Source organism: Amblyomma maculatum, chromosome 2, assembly GCF_055883805.1.
Source record: "Amblyomma maculatum isolate TAMU_Amacu chromosome 2, ASM5588380v1, whole genome shotgun sequence".
Classification (NCBI taxonomy): domain Eukaryota; kingdom Metazoa; phylum Arthropoda; class Arachnida; order Ixodida; family Ixodidae; genus Amblyomma; species Amblyomma maculatum.
The window spans coordinates 11,135,451-11,157,527 of record NC_139345.1 but is presented as its reverse complement, the minus strand read 5'-3'; the positions used below and the strand labels follow the sequence as shown (position 1 = coordinate 11,157,527).

The window sequence follows — 22,077 nt, the reverse complement described above, 5'->3', positions numbered from 1 at the left end:
GGCGTACTTGGTTCGACTTTGATCTGATTTCAAAGTCATTTAGTGGGAGCTGGACAAAACATTGTGCATGCAGTAGCAGAGGTTTTACTCTAAAATAAAATTCATGTGAAATTTTATGTGCCTGAAAGCTCGGCAGGAAGCATTATTTTCTTTTAACTTTCTTTTGGTGCGTGACCGCTTTAGTTCGATAAATGTCAATGAAAATAATCATTATTTTTTTTCCCATCCGGTCACTCATTATAAACATTTTGCTGAGGTCTGTACATCCAGTGAAACCAGTCATATCTGACGACAAAAGCAATAGACAGACTACTATGTGAATTTCCAGCTTTTTATGATGTACTAGAACAGGAAAGAAAACTCAGTATTAAAAAAAAGTGGAGTAAAAAAGCACACACGAAGTTCCTTTTTTTTTTTTTCTTTCCTGAACCCGTTGAACTGGTTCGGACTGGAACGGAATGCGTCTCCGGAGCCGAATCCGAACCCGAAAGGCATGAACCCGAACTGAACCCGAAAAAATTCTGGCTGGTTCGACAATCTGATCCTAATAGCCGAGCCTAACCTAATAGCCTAACCTATTTAAGGTGGAGCTTAAATGTTTCCCATAATTTGTTTGTTCTGAACATGCAGAATTTAAAATTTCCCACTGGGGAAAATGAAGGGCCTTAAGCATGCTAACATCAGTGAATCGAGAACTTATAATTTTAATTTGCCCAGAACAAGCAGAGTGGGGCTTTTACACCCAGACTTTGATATTATAGGTGTATACCATAATGCAACAGCATATCTGTAAAATAGGATTTATATGTTGCAATATGAAAGGGACGCTCCATTTGCATTGGTTAGTTCAAGGGGTCATGATACAGTCATTGACCTGTACGCAGTTTGCATTGTAGTAAAAAAATATAAAATGCTTGTTATATTTTGAAATTGTAAGTGTCCACTCCGTATATAAAAAATATGTGATTGAAATTGAGACAGCGAAGCTCCCTGCATTGATAGCAGTTGTTGTATTAAATCCTTGTGTGATGTTACAAGAGCACATGCACTGTCATGGAAATTATTTGTCTATGCGGTCATCAGACATCGCTCTTGCGCTTTTCTTGGCACTGTTGAGATAGCATTTATCTCGCATATATTTGTAGTTGATGACTGGACCGCACAGAAAGACAGAAAGTGAGAGCAGTAATGTAGGTTTTTGTCAGTAATGTTAGTAACATGCTCGGAGATGCTCAGAGACTGCAATGAAAAATGAAATGTGTGGTATGGCATAATTCTCAGGCTGCACTGTGGGTGAGTGTAAGCATGCTGTCCTTGTGCACCACCTGTTGTGTCCAAGATGACCAGTGTTTTGTTTTCATTGATCAGATATTCGAAGGCACTTTTTTTTCTTATCTCTATTGGATTGGTATTCGAAAATTTCTGTATTCGCAGATCCCCAATTTATTTTGATTCCAGGTCATTCGACTACAAGAGTTTGTTCGCACAAGCGTGATTATTGCTCACCTGAGAAGAAAAAACAATGATGCATTGTCAGTAATCATCATCAGCAGCAGCAGCCTGATTATACCCACTGCAGGGCGAAGTCCTCTCCCATATTTCTCCACTTAACCCGGCTCTGTGCTAGTTGCGTCCACTTGACCCCTGCGAACTTTTTAATCTCATCCGCCCACCAAACTTTCTGCCGCCCCCTGCTATGCTTTCCTTCCCTTGGAATCCAGTTTGTCAGTAATAAGGCTTGATTATATCAGGTAATTCAGGGTTGAGGAAAAAACAGACTAGAACTCTTTGCAGCTGTTTTATTTCTTTGTTTTGCAAAGCGGGGTGGGGGGTGGGGGGGTTCCTTATTATTGTCTTGTTTAGGCTATCTTTTTGCTGTTTGTGCGATTCATTCAGCTTTTTTTTTTCCGCAGGATGATAACATCCACCAACTGAAACCGGGACCTGTAGATGTAAAGGTAAGGATATAGACTCTGAGAAATGCCCAAGGCACTGGATTAGTCTTTGATCATATGGTTGTGTTTAGTGATTAGCTATGCTTTTAAAGCAGCATGATCTGCCTACATTCTCCCAAGTAACACAAAATATTTAGTTCTGTAATGTTTCCAGCACAAGTTTTTGATATGGGTATTTTAAGCTGGTGCCAGGAAGCGTGGTTCATATAACACATGGCATGATGATGCAGTGCCTTGCGCGTGGTGCTCAGGCTGGCAGTGGTGGAAGGACACTTGTGACAAGAAACAGTTTTTAAATATTTTGCTAATATTGGCTCTCGAACCTAATAACTCTATAAACCCTACATAAGAAGGGAGACCAACCGCCTCTGACACAAAGGAAACCATAGGGATGCTTTTTTATTCAATTTGAAGTATTAATCAGACATGGAGGTCATTTACTAGAAAGTAGAAAAAACAGCCACATGCTGCCGGTGGGATACAAACCAATGACCTCCGAAAGTAATTCAATCGAGACAGAATTAATGCAGTGGCTCCTGGACATTTGTGATGTTACGCATCGTGGCTTTGAGTATTCAAGATCATTAGAGTTCGTCTAAAAGAAACTTGTTTGAATTTCAGTTTCTGGAAAGATGGACTCTTGCAACTTGTAAAAGTTTGCGGAAATGGCATGAACAATCGGGGCAGTTTTCTCTAATGTGCTAGCCTTCCATTCGAAGTTAGTCTTCATAGTTGTCAATAGCCATGACAGCCGATGGCATTGCGTGCTATCTCCACTGCCACGTCCACGTTGGAAGGAAAAGTGGTGTAAAGGAACTCCCGCAAGCTCCACCACTAGACTGGGGAGGGAAATAAGGATAAACACGAACCAAATGAAGCAAGTAAACATGAGCCAAAATCATAAATAATGCTTAGCATTCTTGGTAAACAAGTGTCGATGAAAGCCACAGCGTTCTTAATGACCAGCGGCTCAGCAGGGAAAGCATTTTGCTCTTCTAAGTGGCCTTCATCATAGAGATATTGTGAGTGGAACTCCCTGTCATCTGTGTTGCACAATCGAAAAGTGTTGCCGTACATTTGGCCAGGCGGAGATTTTGGGAGCAGGGAAAGGGGTCAGGGGGATTGGAGGCTGCTTCATAAGATGCTTAAAACCTCAAGAACTGTAGCTATTGACCTGCTATCTTCTTTGCAGAATTCAGATGCACTGCAGTAGTTGTAAGTCTGCGGCAGCTGCTGTGTATGGTATAAATTACGAATAAATGAGATTGAAAATCTGAATGTGTCTCCACAGCTGGCGCACATCATTCACTTGAGCACACATTTAATTGCTAGTAATTTTTTTTTCGTAGAAATAAAATGGTTTAATTCCATTCCTATATTGCTGCACAGCCATAGCTGCTGTTTATTCCTAGGTACTGACAAGTGTGACAGTTGCCAGCTTATGGACATCTGTGTTGTCATTGCACAACTTGGGTTCCTTTGTACTTTGACCACAAAAGGCACTTATTGACCCTTTGGATCGCATATTTAAGTGCATTTAATCTTCTAAGTTAGGTAGAACTAATTGCCATATTGCAAAGCTGCAGCTGGTCATGTGGACATAGTGCAGAAAATACCTTTGTCAGATTTTAGGAAGGGGCTCTGAACTATGCCCTTCCTTTATGTACTCACGTGTGTTTAATAAGGCAGGCAAACAAGGCATTGGTGAGGTTGTGAACACCTCCAGTGTACGATAAATCATTCCTTAGTCTCAGAAAGTGGGAGAAGTGGTAGGGTTGTTAGATTGTCATGGCTTACGCTGTAGATTCCTCAAAGTTCCGGGATAATTTTTTTCTCTGTTCGTGCGGCCTGGCCTCGCTTGAGCTTCGTTTCTAGCTTGTTCCAGACTTGAAAAGATTAAGAGCTTTGACATTGTCTTTTGGGGCTAACCTGCACTTTGTACATTTCTAATGTTTTTGTCTTCTTTCTCCTCCTCCCCTCCAGAAAACTGTGGAAGTGCTGTTGCGACACCAGGCAGATGTAAATGCACGTGACAAATTTTGGCAGACTCCATTACACGTGGCAGCCGCTAACAATGCGCTCTCTTGTGCCGAGCTGATCATTCCACTTCAGAACAATATCAACATCTCGGACCGGGCTGGGCGCACCAGCCTTCACCATGCTGCCTACAATGGGCACACAGCGGTATGTACGCAGTTTTGGTCTGCATGCTCCTTCCTAAGCCTTTTCTTTCCACAGGCAGACAATTTGGGCTTGATATGGCTTTTGCCACATTGTAGAACAAGCATAAGCTAGGATTCTGCTGGCTTGTGCGCACCATATCTGGGGGGCTTGCAACATGTTTTATTGTTATAACTTTTGACAAAGGCACTAACTAAGGGCTTGGTTTTATTCCATTCACATTGATGCAAAAACAAAAAACGGTAGCATTGTTTCTGGATGTTTAATGAGCCAAGCCTGCCAATCCAATTCCTCCATTAAACTCGTGTTTATTACACAAAATAGTACAGTGCAGTGCATTTACCATGTTTGCACGATTCTAACACACTCCATTTTTGCCGAAGAGAAGCGTTTGAAAATGCATGTGCATTACAATTGGACTCAAAACTGAAAAATTTCAAAACCGAAATCTCAAAGCCCGAAACAAATCAGCTCCATAAACCATGGCCAGCCACATTGCCATGAACGCATGAACGCTTCTGTAAAGCCGCCTCTGTCTTTTGGTTGAGTTGTGTTTGTCCAACCGCTCAATGTGTGCTTAACTCTTTCCCTGCCGTGGGCAAAATGGCCATTTTCTGTAGGTTTCGGTAGATTTTTTTCCTGTAAAAACTGTCATCTCTAAAATTTTATACAATACACAAAAAGAAAGCTAAATAGATTGCCTTTTTAAGTGTACAACTTTGAGTATGAAGTTGTGGATTGTAACATATACAATATAATTTCCCAAAAACCAGATGTTAGAAAAAAAATTGAACAGAACTTGACGAAATGCACTTTTAAATGAAAACAAAAATTTTGAAATTTTTTTGAGATGTGCAAATTGCAGAGCATTATATCGGCCACTCCTCCTGAGAAATTAAAAGTGCAGTATTGAATTGTGTTCTTGATGCATAATGAGCAATTGAGGGCCGCTGCAGAGCACCATGCCGAAACGGATGCCCGGTTCCCTTCTTGGTCAGAATTCCACTCCCTGTTTTGCGGGAGGCAAGATATGGTGCCCAAAGATGTTGACACCCTGGGAATGAGATAAATGACACCAACAACACAAACAAAACATCCAGAGCGGTCCCGGACGCATACAAAACAGGCCAACAAAGTGTGACCGCCGATATTCCGGGCTGGTTTCCATCGTCATCGGGGTCGGAATTGAATTCTGACGATAAGGCAGCCTCTTCAGAGTCACTGCTGCTTGGGTCATCGGTAAAATCGGTCGTACACAGTGCGGGATCGTGAGATTTGTGACGTATCGAAGTGCGCGTCGTCGATAAGGATGCCGCATCGCCGATGTGGATGCCGCCATTCTCGCATGCGACTCCGACGCTGCCGCGTGCTCGCCACCACGCGGGAAAAAATGTAAACAGCAATAAAACTAAGGTTCAGTTATCCAACTACGTGTTAGATGTCATAGCCTGTCCGTGAGCGACGGGGGAAGTTCAAAATTTGCGCGCGAAGTCGTCTGTAGCGGGCCGGGGTGCGGCCGCCATTGTTCTGGGCTGGTTTCCGTCGTCAGCGGGGTCGGAACTGAATTCTGCCAATAATTGGCAGCATCTTCAGGGTCGCTTCTGCTTAGGTCATTGATCGTAGATAGTGTGTAGTCAGATTTGCAAAGTTTTGAAGCACGCGTCGACGACGCGGATGCCGCCATTCTTGCATGCGACTGAGATGCTGCCGCGTGTTTGGAGCGCTCTCAAAAATAACTACTTCGCTGGAAAAATGTAAACAGCATCAAAGTCAAACTTCAGTTATCCGGCTACACACTAAATATTATAGCGTGTCCGTGAGCGACGCGGAAGGGTTCAAAATCGATGCGCAAAGTCATTGTTAGCGACTTAACAATGTTCAATGGGCGCGGTAGGGAAAGAGTTGAATCATCGTATCGCAGCATACAGCGACTGGCTCTGCGAGCAAGCACTCATGCGATCTCGAGAGGGACGCTCGGGGACATTGCGAGATGGATTCACGGCACGTGGAAGATCCTCCCGCTAGCAATGGTCATGCGTGCACAAGATGACCTTTTGTGACCTTTTTGTAAGCAGCGAGCAAGAGCTTTCGACGGCGAGTAGCCTATGTCGTCCACCTCTCGTGGTTGTGTTTGTGCGTGCTGATTTTGTTCTATTAACTGTTTTAAGCAATTTTCAGACGCTTGTTCACTGCATTATTTCTTGTGCGAGGTAGAATTGGCGTCAAGTTATTTTAGTGGTCTCCAGGTGTTAAATATTACTGTGCGTTACAATCGTGCAAATACGGTATAACAATATTGAGAAAACAGGATTTTTTTCTATCATTCAGATTATATCTGGACCGTCAGAAAAAAAAAAAAAACTAGGAAAAAATTTGTTGTGGTTCTACTCTGGTTAATCCTAGTTGAATTTCAATAGCAACAGTGGAAGCTTCTTTTTTTTGCCTGCTACATTATTCCTCTGTCACGCCCTATTAGTGTAAGGTGCTACATTATTGGGGACACTTAAGGTCATCCTTTAAAGGGCCACTGTCCAGGGAAGGATCTTTTAGGCGAAGGAGCCCAGTGTTTCGATCAGGCACCGGAGATAGTCTGTGCAAAATGCTACAGTAACACGCGCGCCGCAAAGCAACGAAAATACAAATCAAAGCTCTCTCATGCTCTCCTTCGGGAAGCCAGCTTCCCCGCTGGCCCGTCGAGCCACAGTAATGACGTAGTTCCCTTGAACGACGTCCATTGGTCCGTCTCGCTGTCTGAGGGTGAAGGATGGGTGTCTACCGCTCGCTGCGCGCTTTTTCCTCGCCACGGCCCGACCGAATCCAGAGGCGCGCGCTTCCTCGCCCGTTTTCTTTTTTTCTTTTTTTTTTTTTCGCGTAAACGAAGTGCCACGCCCCACCTCCCGCCAAGCGCGAAGGAGGAAGGGGAACTTGTCTTGCAGAGGCTAGACGATCAGGTAGGGGAGAGAAAAAACATTTGCGATGGAATGGAAGGAGAGAAACACGACAGAATCGGGTGATTGGGGTGGCTGTAACTGCGTTATTAGCTACCCTTTTCAAAAACATTTTGCAGCCTTGCGTTCTGGGGGCGAAGTCTCACAGTCACCGGGAAGAAAATATTTTCGACCGGAGGTTGGACAGTGGGCCTTTAAGAGTATGATGCGAGATTGTAAGTTAACAGTCTTCTTCTTCTCCTCCTCCTCCTCCCTGGCTGTTCAAGGTCAAGCGTGGCCTCCGCCGGGACTATGCGACGGTTCGAAGCCTGGCGCAGTATTGCTATCGCAATAAAACAAGCAAAGAGCACACACCCACTTATTTTCCCATGCATGTAGGCTTTCCTACTTACCAGCGATGAGTAAATGGGGTCGAACAAAGCTAATCATAGTAAAGAGCACTAAACAATTTATTACAGGGTACACTTATAGCCATAAAAACAACTGAAGCGTACTTAAAAGAAGTCTGAAATTTGCGCTCGCTTGACAATCTCTGTGAACATTGCTTGAGTAGTGCATACAGTGGTGGCAGTACTTTTTTGTGTGCACGAAATTAATTAGCAACTGGATGCCCATATTTTTTCTCGAGGCTTCCAACTTTGAACCTTGATGTTTCATCTTAAGAGCTGTTGCGCCGTCGTTGCGGTCGGCACCATCTTCCATGGACGCACAATCGGCGATGGCTGCACCCTTTGCACGGCGACAGGCAGCGATTGTGATGAGTGCTCACTTCACCTAACTCAAAACCCCTTGCGGATTTGTCCACGCCGGTCCATTCTTGCCACATATGTCATGTTTCCACATTTCTCTTCTTAGTATTTATTTTTATTTTTGTGTCAAACATTCCGAAAAATTTTTGTAGTAAACATCTACTGAGTGGCGATAAAGCTATCATTGTATCCAATATACCGCCAATAATCGATCATTATATCTGGTTTATTTTTACATAGGGGCAATGGGAAAGCTGATAAATCAAGAATTTGATAGTTATGTGTGGTATCGGTATAATGGACTACACTGTATCACACTGGGGCTCATCTGTACCAGCTTGGCCTTTTACTTCATTCAGGCAGCTGCAGTTAGATATGTTGTGGTTGTTTTGTCCAGATGGTGGAGCTATTGCTGCAGAACAAGGCAACATGCAATTTCTTTGACAAGCGTGATCGTCGAGCTATCCACTGGGCTGCCTACATGGGCCACACTGAAGTCATTGCTCTTCTGGTCAGTCATGGAGCTGATGTCAATGTGCGGGACAAAGACGTAAGCATCTTCATGGATTTTGGTTTGGTTTTGAAATTTAGCGTCTCGAATCGGCGCGGGCTGTGACCGAAGTGTCATAGATTTCAGTTTAACCCTGTGTAGCATACTTAATCACACACAATTCAACTAGTTATGAAACAGCTTCAAAGTGATTAGTATTTTTTGCTTTGGTATTGAATACTGTGGGCTTTTCTTATTGAAGGCTTCTTATGTTGCATATTGTACATACCAGTAACATCTTCAAGAAAAGTAATGCTACTGAGAAAAACTTTGTTTATCTGGGCTTTTAGAGGCTAAATGCATTTTTGTGATTTCTCAGCCATTTGTGCATCAAGAGACTAGTTCTGCTCCATCTTGCTTAGTTTGAAGACAGCAGGAATGCTAGTTCTTGCCTTCATTCAGAAGGAAAATATTGTTTTCATTCTCTTACAGCGTCATAGTCTGACCTTGTCATATTCATGGGGAAGAGTTTATTTATGAATCACCTTTACTATATTATGTACAGAAGTGTGTTTCAGTTTTGTCCTCATTTGAACCTGTGCAAGTAGCAAGTCTTCTTGCCTTTGGAGATTCTGCAGAAATTCCTGAGTTTTTGCATTTTTCGTGGAATTGAACTTCAGCAGCTGCATCCACTTTTTTGATGCTACGGTCGGATCCAGATATATCGAACTCAAAGGGAATCGCGAAATAGTTAGGTATTTTGATTCAATGTACAAATATCGGCCTGAGACACCGCTTGCGATCGTGAAAAATGATACCATATTTGCGCGTAATCAACTCACTCGCATAGTGAACCCACCCTCCACTTTTGCCGCCGAGAATTTAAAAGTGTTAGTCACTTCGTTTCAGCCGTCGAATTCACAGCCATTTATTGGCGGCGCACCAGGATGTTGCGCAGCGATAACGTCGCAACATGTTTATCTTTTGACTATACCTTTGATGTTCTTGCGGTGGCGAGGAGTGAACTTGGCAGAGTGCCCTTGATGGCTTGATCGCACAAGCCTGGTTTGATTTATCACGCCGCTCTTGGAGTGTGTGGATTCCACCGCCACAAAATCATTAGAAAGTGTGACAGCTACAAATTTTGTTTGAAGCTAACAGTGCTAAAAGCTGGTGTCATGATAGCAGCTGACAGTGTGCTTTCATTGATTCCTAGATGCAAAAATAAATGACTCATAAAAAAAAAAAAAATCTGCCGCTTCTTAATGTCCGCAGCCATCGTAGCTTATGCTGTGCCGCTTGTTCAGCACAACGACAGGGATGGACGCCTCTCGCAAGAAAAAATAAAAAATTGCCACTTCTCAATGTCCGCTGCCCCGATAGCTTGCACTGCGCTGCATATTCAGTATTCAGCACGTCGACACAAGACGCGCATCGCATAGAGGGTTCACAACACAAGCATCTGACGTTCTGTCTGCCACGGACTGAGCTGGCTTGTCGGCGCATGCATAGTGCATGCTGCTGCCAAGGCCGGGAAAGAGAGAGGAAGGGGAGAGAGAAAGCTCGGCAGAATAATGGGCACACCCTTGCGCTTCGCTCTATCGGGTTGTTTACCCTCTCACGAACTCCATGGCCATTGCCAAATTGGTTCCTTTTCGTTCCTTCATGCACATGGCTTGCAAGCGTCACGTGCTGGCGCGCGGCAGACAATCACCTCAGATGCTCGCCTTTGGGTAAAGGGCGCGGCGCTACTCTACACTAACTGTCGCTGTACTGTTTTCTCTCATTCCTTCCACGTGTGGCTAGAAAACGCTGCGCAGCAAACAGCTGAGGATGATGCGATCGTCTTTGGGGAAGGTGCACCTTCCAGTGCGTGATGCGTAGTTCGACGACCAGTAAAATTGGAGTTCGATATACGACGCAGCTTTCCTATACTTTGATATTGAATTTTCAAGGGCATATTTCGTGAGTTTGATATAACCAAAATTCGAATTATCCGGGTTCAGTATATCCTGGTTCGACTGTAGCTTGTGGAGAACAGTAAGAAGAATCAAATTATGGAAATTTTATTTATTTATTTTTTTTTTTTGTGTAGATTACCCTGAAAGGTGCAACCTCATAATGAGCAATGTTCTGCCAGTGATTTCATTCCTCCATTCACTGAATGAAGCTGTCGCGTGAAGGGCTGCATCTATCCTGGCAGTATGCTCACACGCTCTTACGGGGTAGTCATGATACTTAAGACTGCTGAAATCAGTACAATTGAACCTCGTTATAATAAAGTCATATTTCGAGTGAAAATTTGTTCATTGTAACCAACATTTGTCTTAGAAATGTGCACACAAATTACTGCAAACAATTCTGCTAATACAATCTAACTGGGATATATGAAATTCAAAGGGAATCTCAAAATAGTTTAATGTGTTGATAATTCGATATTATATGTTTCTCTGCAACTGAGAAGTGTGATCACCCACCACGTTAATGGCACACTTTCTGCTGCGGCATGCTGCCCACCAGCATACTGATGCAAGTTGCAGACCTGCCATGGCCTCTGAAATTTCTTATTTGATTGAGAGATCTTTACTTCTAGTTCTCCTCTTTACAAGGCTCAACTGTATATTTGTTTTGGCAGTGTGGAGCACTGAACCTTGCAGAGTTATTAGAAGTTACATGGCACCAATCTAGACTCTTGAACCCTTATCCCTTTTTCCTCCCTCTGTTGCAGTACTACACTCCATTGCATTGTGCAGCAGCCAATGGACGCCTGAGTGCACTGCGTCAGCTGCTGAGCCTTGGGGCTGATGTGGATGCACCAAATGCCTGTGGCAACAGTCCTTTGCATGTGGCCTGCCTCAATGGCAAGGAGGACATTGCTGACGAACTGCTTGCTGCTGGTGCCCACATCTCTGCAGTCAACTGCCGGGGTCAGGTGAGCCCATTGCTTCACGTTCATATCTTATTTCCTAAATGGATGGATTTAGGGATTTGCATTGCTTGCCACTGTGAGGTATCATCAGTATCGGACTAATGTAGTGAGCTTCAGCACCGTACTGTTCTGCAAAAAAAAAAAAAAACACTTACCGTAAAAACAGCGTATAGTATGAGGCTTTTTTTTTTCTGATTTTATCATGTCGGATTTCCGTCTCGTATTATATGCAGATCCGAACAAATATCTGCAGTTCCGGCCTCGTTAGCATCAGGTGAGAGGAAGTGCTGTCTAGTGATGGCATCGGCTGTATCGGTCGTTTCAGCTTTGCCGCGCTAACCTCACGGTCCTTGCGACCGGAAGGAGGTCGATCGCACCTCACACGATGTAGTTATGGTGAAAGGATCACTCGGCAAGTTGCATGGGTCTCCCATGGGCTTTCCCGGCCATGCCAAGGTCAATGTAACGATGCAAAGGGCCCTTGCGAACTGTGTGGTAAAATATTAAAGCACAAAAAATAAGATTACTCCAAAGAACTAGAAAGTGGGTATAATATTGTAGCGTGTGCAACAGCAGCCGCTAGGCGGCTGCTCATCGAGAGTCTCGTGCGCGGACTCGAAGAAGTGCCCCGTAGCGTTCGAGAAGAAGCTGAAGCTAGCTGCCGTCTCTCGGTGCTCCGACCCTGTTCTTCTGCGCCTGCTACCTCAACCCCCCATTAAAACCCAACCTTCTGGTTACGGGCCTAAACGGCTACGTGACACTGGTGGAGGTGAGGCCTTGAACTACATGTCTCGGGCCTCTCGCAGCCGCTCATCGAGTCCCAACCGGCTTCCGCTTGTATCTACACCCGTTCATCGCTGCAGCCGTCGCCTCCGGGGTCTGGCGCCGGAATTCGCTCCTCTACCTGAACCGACGTCAGCTGACCAGCAGTTAGAGACTTCTGCAATGGACCAGGCAAGTCAGCATCAGTTGCTGCTTCAGCAGCCTCGTACGCCCCCCAGTTTCCATGGTGGTACTGGGGAAGATGTCGACGACTGGATCGACCAGTTCGAGCGAGTGGCGCAATTTAATCAGTGGAACCCGGCTCAGAAGCTGCGCAATGTATATTTCGCGCTTGAAGACTGTGCTAAAACGTGGTATGAAAATAGGGAGGCCAGTCTTCAAAACTGGGATTCCTTTCGCCAGCAGCTGCGGGAAACCTTTGCCAACCACGACCGCCGGGATCGCGCACGCCGCCTCCTAGAAGCCCGTGTGCAACTGCCTAACGAAAGTGTGGCCATGTTCGCCGAGGACGTGACGCGTCTTTGCCGACGGGCTGATCCCGACATGACGGAATCAGCGAAGTTGCGCCACCTGATGCAGGGCGTAAAAGAACCCCTCTTCGCTGGTCTGGTTCGGAGTCCACCTCAAACCGTCGCGGACTTCATCAATGAAGCTACCCTCATTGAGCGAGCCCTGCAGCAAAGATACCGGCACACGGAGTCTGCCTGTGGTCAGCCCTTCAGCAGTGTGGCCACATTGAACAGGTCCACTGACGATCACTCTCTGCGTGAGTTGATCCGCGAGGTAGTTCGCGAGGAGCTCCTCAAGTTCAATCTTGGATCGCCTAACCCGACTGCCGTGGCTGTCACCGAAGCCGTGCGGGAAGAAATACGTCAGACATTGTCACCGCCTGAGTCACTGTCGGAGCCACGTTCTATGAACTACGCAGCGGCTCTTCGTCGGCCTGCAGTGCCTCCTGCACAACAGCTTCGTTTCGAAGCACAGCCGCCGCCCACTTTGCAACCACCGTTCTACCAACCGTCCTACCAGCCGCCATCCCAGCAGAGCCTCGTCATGCAGCCGTTCGCTCCTCAGCCACTGTTCTACCAGCCGCCATCCCAGCAGAGCCCCTTCATGCAGCAACCGGTTCGGAAGGCAGACGTCTGGCGCACTCCTCGCCAACGGCCGCTGTGCTACCACTGCGGAGAACCCGGCCACTTGTACCGTCGTTGTCCATACCGGGAACTCGGTCTTCGGGGTTTTGCTCGTGATTCCCCGCGTCCCCGGGTCGGCGAACGCCCTCCAGAAATCGCAGAATATCTGGCAACCCGTGCAACCTCTTCGAGCGACAGTACACAGTCTTCTCCCGTGCGCTCCTCGTCACCCGGCCGCCGTGAGTTTAATCATGTGCCGAGGCGCCGGTCACCAAGCCCACACCGGGGAAACTGAAGGCGGCGACCTCAGGGGGGCAGGTTGCTGACGAACGGAATCGATGTCCCGAAGACCCTCCCGTGACGACTCAGCCCGATGCTGTGACTACGATGCCTCCGCCGCCCCGTGAACACGAAACTCCCAGTCAACCTCAAGCCGATCACGTTGTTAGCGCCGACCTTTCCGTTCTCGTCGACGGACACCCAGTAACCGCTTTGGTAGATACCGGAGCAGACTTTTCAATAATAAGCAAGAATTTCGCAGATCGGCTCTCCAAGGTTAAAACTGAATGGCTGGGGCCGCAAATTCGTACTGCTGGCGGTCACCTTATGACGCCGATCGGACGATGCACTGCCCGAGTAACCATCGCTGATTCAGCCTTTGTAGCCGTTTTTGTTATACTGCCGCACTGCTGCAAGGACCTCATACTCGGCATGGACTTTTTACGTGAGCATGGAGCCATTATTAATGTTCCTCGCCGAACTGTCACGTTTTCGACGCCTGCAACGACGACCGCTGACTCCGAACGACGCCACGCACCTTTACGCATCGTTGACGCGGATGTATCTATGCCGCCACGTTCGTCTGCTCTCGTCACAGTCAGGTGCGACGACCAGTCCTGTGCTGCCGGCGTCGCCGAACAGAACACAGAGCTTCTGTTGCATCATGGAGTCTGTGTTGCACGCGGTATAGTTCATCTGACTAATGGTCTAGCTCACGTGCTGATTACGAACTTCGGGAACGAACGGCAACGCATCGCTAAAGGCACCACGGTAGCCTACTTTGAAGGTGTCGTAGAAGCAGCCCACGACTGCTTTGTTCTTGAGACCAACACGTCTGCAAGCCAAACGCCCAACTTCGACCCTGATGTGAATCCCGCTCTATCACCGGCAGAGAAGGACAGACTCGTCGGGCTACTCTTTCAGTTTCAAGACTGTTTCTCATCCGCCTCCGCGGTTAAACAGACGCCCTTGACCAAGCACCGCATAATAACCGACGACCGCACCCGACCAGTCCGACAGAACCCCTACCGAGTGTCACCGCGGGAACGCGAAGTCATTGCTCAACAGGTAGACGAGATGTTAAATGACGGTGTCATACAACCATCGAGGAGTCCCTGGGCTTCGCCTGTTGTCCTCGTTAAGAAGAAAGACGGAAGTTTAAGGTTCTGTGTGGACTACCGTAAGCTCAATCAAGTCACAAAAAAAGACGTCTACCCGCTGCCACGCATTGATGACTCATTAGACCGGTTGCGCCACGCGCGCTACTTTTCATCGCTTGATCTTAAGAGCGGTTACTGGCAGATCGAAGTCGATGAACGTGATCGCGAGAAGACAGCGTTTGTCACGCCCGACGGACTTTATGAATTCAAAGTCTTACCTTTCGGATTGTGCTCCGCTCCAGCGACATTCCAGCGAATGATGGACGCAGTTCTATCTGGTCTTAAATGGCAGATGTGTCTAGTCTACCTGGACGACGTTGTTGTGTTTTCACCAACGTTCGAGGAACACCTCCAACGTCTCTCCGCTGTGCTACGGGCTATCAGATCTGCCGGCCTCACGTTAAAACCACAAAAATGTCACTTTGGCTACGAAGAGCTCCTGTTCTTGGGCCACGTCGTCAGCCATCGAGGAGTTCGTCCCGACCCCGCTAAAACAACAGCCGTCACCAAATTCCCTACTCCATGTAACAAGAAGACAGTTCGCCGTTTCTTGGGCCTCTGCGCCTATTACCGCAGGTTTATTGAAAACTTTTCGCGCATTGCCGCTCCGTTGACACGTCTCACCCGGGATGATGTCACCTTCACCTGGACGGACGAAGAGCAAAAGGCATTCGACGAGTTACGGCACCGCTTGCAGACAACACCTGTGCTTGCCCATTTCGATGCGAATGCCGAGACTCTGGTCCACACAGATGCAAGCAACGTGGGTCTAGGCGCTGTACTCGTCCAGTGGCAAGACGGTGCCAAGCGAGTTATCGCATACGCCAGCCGGACTTTGTCCCGTGCCGAATCGAACTATTCCACCACCGAAAAAGAATGTCTGGCTGTTGTATGGGCGGTGATGAAATTTCGACCCTATCTTTATGGCCGGCACTTTCGGGTTGTGAGTGACCATCACTCTTTGTGCTGGTTAACGAACTTGCGAGACCCCTCCGGACGCCTTGCACGATGGAGTTTACGGCTACAGGAGTTCGACATGACCATCGTGTATAAGTCTGGACGTCAGCACAACGACGCCGACTGCTTGTCTCGTTCACCTGTCGAGGCTGCGCGGGAAGACGAAGAACCAGACTTCCCCCTTATCGCAGCCGTCGACGCGCTCACTGTTTCGCAGCAGCAACGTGACGACCCGGCTCTCGCACCACTTATCAATTTTCTGGAAGCGCGCTCTACAGAAGTTCCCCGTCTTTTCGCCAGAACGCATTCATCGTTTTGCATGCGAAACAATGTTTTATACAAGATCAACTTCGCTCCAATGGGAAGAGATTACCTCCTCGTCGTACCAGAGTCTCTTCGAGAAGAAATCTTACAGGCATGTCATGACGAGCCCACCGCGGGTCACCTGGGGTATGCTCGAACTCTGGCCCGAATTAAAAAGAGTTATTACTGGCCAAACCTTGCGGCCGCAGTACGACATTACGTGAGGACATGCCATGATTGCCAACGACGGAAAACACCGCCTGTGAAACCGGCCGGTTTACTGCATCCTGTTCAAGTGCCAAGATACCCATTCGAACAAGTTGGCATGGATCTGTTGGGTCCTTTTCCAATTTCTGATTCGGGCAACAGGTGGATAATTGTCGCTACAGATTACCTCACGCGTTACGCTGAAACGAAGGCTCTCCAGCGCGGTACAGCAATCGAGGCAGCGAAATTTTTCATCGAACGCATCGTCCTGAGGCACGGCGCCCCGACAGTTATAATAACAGACCGAGGCACTGCTTTCACTGCCAAGCTACTGGAATCTGTCATGCAACTAAGCGGCACTACCCATCGCAGGTCAACCGCCTACCATCCACAAACTAATGGCTTAACAGAACGTCTGAACAAAACTCTCGCCGACATGATGTCCATGTACGTGGATGCTGAACATCGGTCGTGGGATAACGTCCTGCCGTACGTCACTTTTGCGTACAACACGGCGCAGCAGGAAACAACGCAAATGACGCCGTTCTCTTTATTGTATGGTCGCGAAGTTTCGACAATGCTCGAAGCCATGTTGCCCCACGACGGCCGTGACCTCGAAGTTGGCGCCGAAGAGTTCACTCAACACGCAGAAGAAGCGCGACAGCTGGCGAGGGCACGCATCCGGAACCAGCAAGGTCGAGACGCCCAGCGTTATGATCACCGCCACCGTGTAGTGACTTTCCAACCGGGCGACAGAGTGTGGCTCTGGACTCCGATTCGACGTCGGGGACTATCTGAAAAACTTTTGAAGCAGTACTTTGGGCCATACAAAGTGCGTCGTCAGCTGAGCGACGTCACGTACGAAGTGCTTCCGGACGGCTTTTCTTCTACTCGTCGCCAGCAGAAATCCGAGGTTGTCCATGTCGTGCGCATGAAGCCGTACTTTTCGCGAGAAAATTAGCGCACCGCCTAACGAATGTTTCTTGCTTTATTTTTTTTTCTCTCTGCTTTAGAATTCATCAAGTTGACATTTATTTTTTTTAGAGAGGGGGGTAATGTAGCGTGTGCAACAGCAGCCGCTAGGCGGCTGCTCATCGAGAGTCTCGTGCGCGGACTCGAAGAAGTGCCCCGTAGCGTTCGAGAAGAAGCTGAAGCTAGCTGCCGTCTCTCGGTGCTCCGACCCTGTTCTTCTGCGCCTGCTAGCTCAACCCCCCATTAAAACCCAACCTTCTGGTTACGGGCAAAACCCAACCTTCTGGTTACGGGCCTAAACGGCTACGTGACAATATTCACGCTCAGGAATGAATCCAGTTTTCGTTTCTTGCGTAAAAAAAAATAAATAAAAAAAAAGTGTCATATTTATAATATCTTAACTTGTTTCTAACGACCTCTCTCGGCCATTTAGTATCCGCTGCGTAGTAGCGCAAAGCTCAGATGGCTCAGACCAAAGCTTTTTCATCCGCAGGGTGGCTTCGTCATCGGCCCCGGTTCAACGTTCAACATTGCATGCTGCGTACAGAGTGGGTTATCTGTGTCAAACAGTCAGTATTTCGTACTGATGGTTGTAGTAGAACTTTACAGCACGGCGAAGACTGTGTGTGCTCGATGAGAAACTGATTGCCGCTGCATGTATGCATTTCCGGACGATGGTACAGTGCTGCGTCACAGCTTGGCTTGGCCAGCTCAGCCTCCCAGGTACGTCGCAAAAGTGGTGGCTTGTTTTACGGACACATGTCTGCATGAGCAGCATATTGCTGCATCTGTTTTAATGGAACGGTAAAGGTGAGATTTTATTGCCCCTAAGACTCTTGTCGCATTGCGCAAAGCCTTCCGTTCTGCTCTTTTTGCTGTGTGTTCTGCTTACTGCGTCGCATTACCGCACCAACGTTCGCTGAATGGGCTTTAGTTGGTATCACAGGGATGTTCCTATTGTCATTGGGATCTTTCTCATGAGCATGTTAAATGCTGAAGTTGTAAATTTGCAGCCTCACATTGACTCCTCTCAGTGACAAATGAAGCGCGTGTAAAATAATGGAATCGTGAACAGGGTGAAATTTATTGGAGCGAAGCTATATCGCATACATTTTCACTTCTCAGATGCATTAACTTCTAAATACTAGCAATTCCAATTTGAATTTCTTACCTAAGCTCTTACAGCTGGATGTTCTAACGCTAGCGTTAGTTATTCTGTTTGTTTTTCGTTGTTCTTTGACACTAATACAGTAATCCCTCGTTATAACGAAATCATCGGGACAGCGAAAAAATTTGTTATAAGCGGTATTTCGATATAAGCGACCACTTGACAAAGTCTTGACCAGTCGGGCTTTAATTGCACCAAAACTGCAAGCAAGTCAAAATAAATATTTTCAGTGAATCAAAACTTTATTCATGTGCAAAAAAAGCAGTGAGCATTGGTTGCTTGAAGTTCTTACCGGGCGCGAGCAACCCCTGCTCTAATTTGAACAAGCTCTGCAGAGGCCGTGGTTGCCGCCCATACATTCAACCTTATTTCATAGCAGGCATAGGTACTCCCGTGTCTGCACCATAGTTGGCACTTCACGTGGCTCTTCGTCTGCTGGCTCTTCGTCCTCGTCGGGGCCACCAACAGTGTCAATTATTTTCGCGTCCGTCGCTGGAGCGACCACGGGAGCAGCCGCGTCAGCCAACGCGAATGTGTCGAAGTCACCGTCTACCTCTTCGCCAGCAATTTTATGTACAGCCTCGTACAAATCGCTGCAAGTTGGTCATCGTCAGGGTCGGCGACGGTGGCACGGGAACAGCCGGCGTGCGCAAAGCAGTTGGCTATCTTCGAAGGTGCAAGTTCTTTCCATGAAAAGTGTAGCAAATGGATCGCACCAAGCAAATCAATGCTGTAACTCTTGCTGGCATTATACGCTGTGAGCATGCGCTGCAAAAGAGCCTTGCGGTACAGCTTCCGGGTGATCTCAATGATGCCCTGATCCATCGGTTGCAATACCGCGGTAGTGTTGGCAGGTAAAAATTCTAAAGGGATCGCCTTGAGGTGGTCGATCTTCCCATGGCTCGGACAGTTGTCAATGATGAAGAGCACTTGCCGATTCTTTGCGCCGAACCGTCATCCATTAGGCGCACATTGTCTTCAAAAATTGCAGCAGTCATCCAAGCTCGCTTATTGCTTCTGTAGACGCATTCATTTGGAACAGTTGCATTTCGGAAGCACCGCGGCTTCTCCACCTTTCCCAGTATCAACAAGGGAAGCTTGTCCTCGCCTGTTGCATTAGCACCAAAAAGCACTGTGACATGCTCCTTGCTCTGTTCTTCTCCGGATGAGGATGCGCCAGGGGTCGTGAACGTGCGATTCGGTAGCATTTTGTAGAAAAATGCTGCCTCATCAAGTTTGTAGATGTCTTTGCCTTCATGTTTTTCAAGTAGAGCTTGGAGCCGATGTTGGCGCCATACGTCTACAGTGTCACGGCTCATGGCTGCGCTTTCGCCAACGATCGTCTTCGAGGTCACGCCGTGTCGTTTTTTGAAGCGTGCAAGCCAGCCATTGCTGCTTTTGAAATCCTTATGTCCCATTTGGAGGGTGAGAGCTTCGGCTTTTGCAATAAGTGCCGGTCCATTTACAGGGAGATTTGCGCTCCTGGCGTTCTTCTTCAGCCACTGTAGAAGTGCACCCTCCACTTCCGGATATTTTGAATCACGATTCCTCTTTCTCTTTGACGAGAAGCTCTATTCAAAGCCATCCAGCACAGCGTCCTTATTTTTCAACACAGTTGATAAAGTTGATGGCGGTATGCCAAATTCCTTCGCGATGTCAGTTTTCTGCCGGCGGCCTTTTTCCATTTCTTTTATCAGCAGAACTTTCTGCTCCAAAGTCGGACATTTTTGCCTGGAGACTGACGGAGCCATTTGTCACAGTAGACCACAAGAGCACACGCGAGGCAAGGCTAACATAGCATTCCAAATAACATGCAACCACGTGGCCTGCAGCACGGATCCAAATGCATGCGCCGTCAGCGCGAAAGCGAAAGCGGCGGGCGAAGCAGACGGCAGAAGCTTCAAAATGTGGTCATGCCTTCAGGTCATCTCGCTGTCCTCGTCTGAGCACGCTGGGGATGGCGGTTGCAACGGCGGGCTTCGCGTGTGCAGACGGAAGAAAGCCGACCGGAGTTCCGAGAAGTATGAAGCACGGAAGGCTTCGCGAGGTCAGGGGGAGGCAGGAACAGCGACGGCACTCAAAACTGGCAGCAGGCAGTTCAAACGGATCGCACAGTCGATGCGCATGCGCACTTCGCAGATGCCTATCTCGGGGAGGGAAGGCAAAGCCACTTCGGGAGGTGGAGGGGAGGTGCGCATAAAAGGGTGCCTTGATGCGCGTGGTCTCCCGCCGCCCCCATGCACGCATCGAGGCACCCTAGCGCGGGACGCTGGGTAGCGCGGTAGCACCGCAAATTCCGCTGACGCTGCCTCGCCGCCGATGTTTTCGGAAAGCTGTCCGTCAATTTAGGCGAATCCGCTTCGGGAACTGGGGGGAGGTGCGCGGGATGCTGGGTAGCGCGGTAGCGCCGCAAATGCCGCTGCCTCGCTGGCCTCGCTGCATGCGACACTCGAATTTGTGTGTTTTCGGAAAGCTGTCCGTCGATTTCCACCGTCAAAAGAGCAACAAAGCTAACGACGGACTTTTTGTTTCTTTTGTGCTAGCGCCAGAAGAGCTCTTTACAGCGGTAAAAATTTGCTCACCGAACGCACCCCATGCCAACGCGGTCTTTTGGCCACTTCAGCATCCAAGAGACCGCGCTTTTCTGGTATCGCAAATCATTAGAAAAACATCAATTTTGTGCAGATTCTATCACGGGAAACACCGGTGATACGATTCCGACCAGAGTTGACAGGCCGCGCGACGGCTGAGGACTGCCAAAGCATTGCTGCTCGTTGCTGTTGCTCAGTTTTTGGGTTTGTAGATACCCGCTTCGTGCGGTGCGGTATGCGCTAGCGGCAACAACAGGCGTTGGCGTCACGTGACACATCGCCAGTGGCTGTTACCGCTGTATGCGCAAAAGCGACGGTGCCGCTCGGCGACGCCTCCGCTCGCCACTTCACTGTAAGCGGGTCAAGCTCTTCGTGCACTTCGAGTAATGCGGCTTAAAATGCATGCATTTGGGTCGGGACCGGAAGATATTTCGAATAAAACGATATTTCGAATAAAGCGATTTTGTTATAACGAGGGATTACTGTATGTACACCTTTGCGCAAAAGGGGAGAGACCACGCGTTTTGACAAAACTGTACACTAGCTTTTTATGAAGGTGTAGCAGTGATTTCTAAGTTATGCATAGGGTAGCCTAACTAGTATGCTTGCCATCTTGCCCAAGCATATTTGTCAGGTGCATTTTTATACCGAAAAATAATAATTCTAGGGGGTAGCGTGGTCTCTCCACTTTTGCGCAAGGGTGTACTTTGCTTGTTAGCAAAATCTTTTAACCTTCTTTAATCTCACCGCATCTCGTTTGGAAGCCTACGCTCAAGACATTTTGTTACCACGAGGATTTCATGAAACCATGACGAATGAGTGGTGGTCGCTTTCCTATACTTCAAGATTTGCGTTGTCGTGAAGCGTCTATGTAAGTAATCGGGGATTAATAAAGCCTGGCTTTCAATGCAGTGCAGCTTCACTCATTATCCCTCGAGCCATGTGATTCTATCCATGTGCTTGGCAAATTCACTTGAAGGCCCTTTATGTTCACAAACGTGCTTGAAGAAATAAGCCCCAGAATGTGTTTACATGATGCGCGACGAAAGACTATGCTAACAACGACGAAGGCAGAATGATGCTATGATAAGGTAGTTGAAAGTGCCGTAACATTTCAGTTAACGTAAAACTTGACAGTAGAAATCCATGTCAAGTAAAGTTGGCTGAACAGTTACGGTCATTTTCTGCCTTATCCGAGCATCATTCTGCCTCCGTCGTCGTCGGCCTTGCTTTTTTTTTCCAAAAGTAAAAAGACAATCAAATTCCTCGCCA

The 22,077-nt window shown here is 47.6% G+C and overlaps 1 protein-coding gene across 4 annotated transcripts in view; it reads left to right on the top strand.

Moving 5' to 3' along the window:
* The window catches only part of LOC146197934 (uncharacterized), a 115,553-nt gene that overhangs the window by 30,370 nt on the left and 63,106 nt on the right, over positions 1–22,077 (top strand). For all 4 annotated transcript variants that reach the window (XM_084593210.1, XM_084593211.1, XM_084593208.1 and 1 more), the window contains exons 3-6: positions 1,914–1,958; positions 3,939–4,139; positions 8,231–8,383; positions 11,052–11,255. In XM_084593210.1, the coding sequence (XP_084449336.1) occupies positions 1,914–1,958; positions 3,939–4,139; positions 8,231–8,383; positions 11,052–11,255 (603 nt within the window). The remainder of the gene's footprint in view (positions 1–1,913; positions 1,959–3,938; positions 4,140–8,230; positions 8,384–11,051; positions 11,256–22,077) is intronic.